Source organism: Aplysia californica, unplaced genomic scaffold (genome assembly GCF_000002075.1).
Source record: "Aplysia californica isolate F4 #8 unplaced genomic scaffold, AplCal3.0 scaffold00589, whole genome shotgun sequence".
Lineage (NCBI taxonomy): Eukaryota > Metazoa > Mollusca > Gastropoda > Aplysiida > Aplysiidae > Aplysia > Aplysia californica.
The window spans coordinates 415,051-417,923 of NW_004797859.1; the positions used below are offsets into that span (position 1 = coordinate 415,051).

A 2,873-nucleotide genomic window follows, 5' to 3' on the forward strand; every position below is an offset into this window, starting at 1 on the left:
CCTCCTTTCTCGCTTTCTCTTCCGCCTCCTTTCTCGCCTTCTCTTCTGCTTTTTTTCTAGCCTTCTCTTCTGCCTCTTTTCTTGCTTTTTCTTCAGCTTCTCTTTTTGCCTTCTCTTCTGCCTCTTTTCTCGCCTTCTCTTCTGCCTCTTTTCTTGCTTTTTCTTCAGCTTCTCTTTTTGCCTTCTCTTCTGCCTCTTTTCTGGCCTTCTCTTCGGCTTCTTTTCTGGCCTTTTCTTCGGCTGCCTTTTTTATTCTTTCTTCGGCTACCTTTCTTGCCTTCTCTTCTGCCGCTCTCCTTGCTTTTTCTTCTGCTTCTTTCTTTGCCTTTTCTTCAGCTTCTCTTTTAGCCTTCTCTTCAGCTGCTTTTCTCGCTTTCTCTTCTGCTTCCTTTCTTGCTTTTTCTTCCGCTTCTTTTTTAGCTTTTTCCTCTGCTTCTTTCTTTGCTTTTTCTTCCGCTTCTCTCCTTGCCTTCTCTTCTGCTTCTTTTCTAGCCTTTTCTTCTGCAGCCTTCCTTGCTTTTTTTTCTGCCTCCTTTTTTGCCTTCTCTTCTGCTTCTTTCCTTGCCTTTTCTTCTGCTTCTTTTCTAGCTTTTTCTTCAGCCGCTTTTCTTGCTTTCTCTTCAGCTTCTTTCCTTGCTTTTTCTTCTGCTTTTTTCCTTGCTTTTTCTTCTGCTTCTCTCCTTGCCTTCTCTTCTGCTTCTTTTCTAGCCTTTTCTTCTGCAGCCTTCCTTGCTTTTTCTTCTGCCTCCTTTCTTGCCTTCTCTTCTGCCGCTTTCCTTGCTTTTTCTTCAGCTTCTCTTTTAGCTTTTTCTTCTGCGGCTTTTCTCGCTCTTTCTTCAGCTTCTTTCCTTGCTTTCTCCTCAGCTTCTTTCCTTGCCTTTTCTTCTGCTTCTTTTCTAGCCTTTTCCTCTGCTTCTTTCCTTGCTTTCTCTTCTGCTTTTTTTCTTGCCTTCTCTTCAGCAGCTTTTCTTGCCCTTTCCTCTGCTTCTTTCCTTGCTTTTTCCTCAGCTTCTTTCCTTGCTTTTTCTTCAGCTTCTTTTCTTGCTTTCCTCTCAGCTTCTTTTCTAGCCTTTTCTTCGGCGGCTTTTCTTGCATTTTCTTCAGCTTCTTTCCTTGCTTTTTCCTCAGCTTCTTTCCTTGCTTTTTCTTCAGCTTCTTTTCTTGCTTTCCTCTCAGCTTCTTTTCTAGCCTTTTCTTCGGCGGCTTTTCTTGCGTTTTCTTCAGCTTCTTTCCTTGCTTTTTCCTCAGCTTCTTTCTTTGCTTTTTCCTCAGCTTCTTTCCTTGCTTTTTCTTCTGCGTCTTTTCTTGCTTGTTCTTCTGCTTCTCTTTTAGCTTTTTCTTCAGCCTCTCTCCTCGCCCTCTCTTCTGCCTCTCTTCTGGCCTTTTCTTCTGCCTCTTTGCGTGCCTTTTCTTCTGCTTCTTTTTTCTGTCTCTCCTCTTCCTCCTTTCTCTTTCTTTCTTCTTCCTCCTTTCTACGCAGTTCCTCCTCTGCTTCTTTTTTTGCTTTTTGCTCTGCCTCTCTCTTGGCTCTTTCCTCTGCTTGTTTCTTTGCGCGTTCACGTTGCCATTTTGCCAGCTCTTCTGCCTCATTTGCACTGGCCAGGCAGAAAGGCTTGCATATGACTTGGTAACTTACGCCACACCTGTCCGTAATTTCTATGATTTTCTCACAACGCTCTCTCCGAGGTTTCAATTTCCTCTTATCCAACCACCTCCCTGACTCTTTAGATCCAAGGTCTGCCGACTTTTTAGTTGTCCGACTCCTCTCGCTTTGTCTTCTTCTGATATCGGAAGCGGTTTCGAAGCGACCAAACCTCCTTTCTAAGTCGGACGTCTTTTCAGGGCGATGTAATTGTCGTTTGCTACTCAATCCCTTTGATCTATCCGCGCGAGAGGGCAGCTGGACTAGTTCCAAGAACCGTTGCCGTCTCCCGCCGTCTAGTCCTCCCCGGATCGCCTGGTCAAACGACGAGTTTTCTAACGCGTTCCACTCTGAAGCAACCTTCCTGGGAGGAGCCTGCAGACCTCTTTCGTCTACGACTTGCAAGTGGGAAGGAGTAGGAAGAGGGCGGGGAGGCAGATCTCTATCTGACAGTAGTCCTTCTCTGACGGAGGAAATAACTCGGCCTTTGAGGCTTTTCATGATTCTGTTAGTCTGCCACGTCTGGGTGTGTCTTGCTTTGTTCCAGTCGGATTTCAGCGCGTCAGCACTGTCGATCGCGCCGTCCACTGATGATGTCATAGTCTCCAAACGATTTCCTTTTCCTCGGACTGATATAAGCATCTCACCTGTGTCCACCGAGCTCTCCACCCAGATCTGTTTATCCTCATCCTCCTCCTCTTCCTCACTTGACTCTTCATCATCGTCGTCCTCGTCGTCCGCCTCCTCCTCGAGGACGTTGATATACTCCTCTGCCTTTCCCTCTCTGTCTGCTCGAGGGAATGAGACGGACTTAAGAGGACAGTACATGCTACTTCTGCTCTCCTCCCATCCTGTTATGTTGTCTGGAGCGTTCCTGTTCGAAACCCCCTCGGAAAGAAACAGTTCGTTGGAAATGATATGGTCTTCGTACTTCTTCTCCATATCGCTGTTGCTTCCAGAATACATTTCCGCTCTTTCGTATTTTAGGTTGCTACTGAATCTTTAAGATACCAAAGTCGGCTCTCTTCTAACACTGAGTTTCATTCAGTGTTTTTTCCTTCTCTTTTTAAATTATCTAATTTCAAGTAGAGCTACATCTACTACCAAAACTACATTATGCTTTTCGTAGGCGTGGAGTGACGTCTTAAATATGTTCTCTAACAGCCAGGTGACCTGCACGAGTTCAGAGCTGCTCCGTGGGTGAATACTGACAAATCTGCATTCATGGAGG

The 2,873-nt window shown here is 45.5% G+C and overlaps 1 protein-coding gene across 1 annotated transcript in view; it reads right to left on the reverse strand.

The window, feature by feature from the left end:
* LOC101863610 overlaps nt 1-2,608 on the reverse strand; it is a 12,464-nt gene extending 9,856 nt beyond the window's left edge. Inside the window, exons 1-3 of the mRNA XM_035972139.1 lie at nt 1,561-2,608; nt 1,034-1,232; nt 269-584 (exon numbers count right to left, since the gene is read on the reverse strand). Coding sequence (XP_035828032.1) covers nt 269-584; nt 1,034-1,232; nt 1,561-2,608 — 1,563 coding nt within the window. The remainder of the gene's footprint in view (nt 1-268; nt 585-1,033; nt 1,233-1,560) is intronic.
* Between the last annotated feature and the right edge of the window lie 265 nt (nt 2,609-2,873).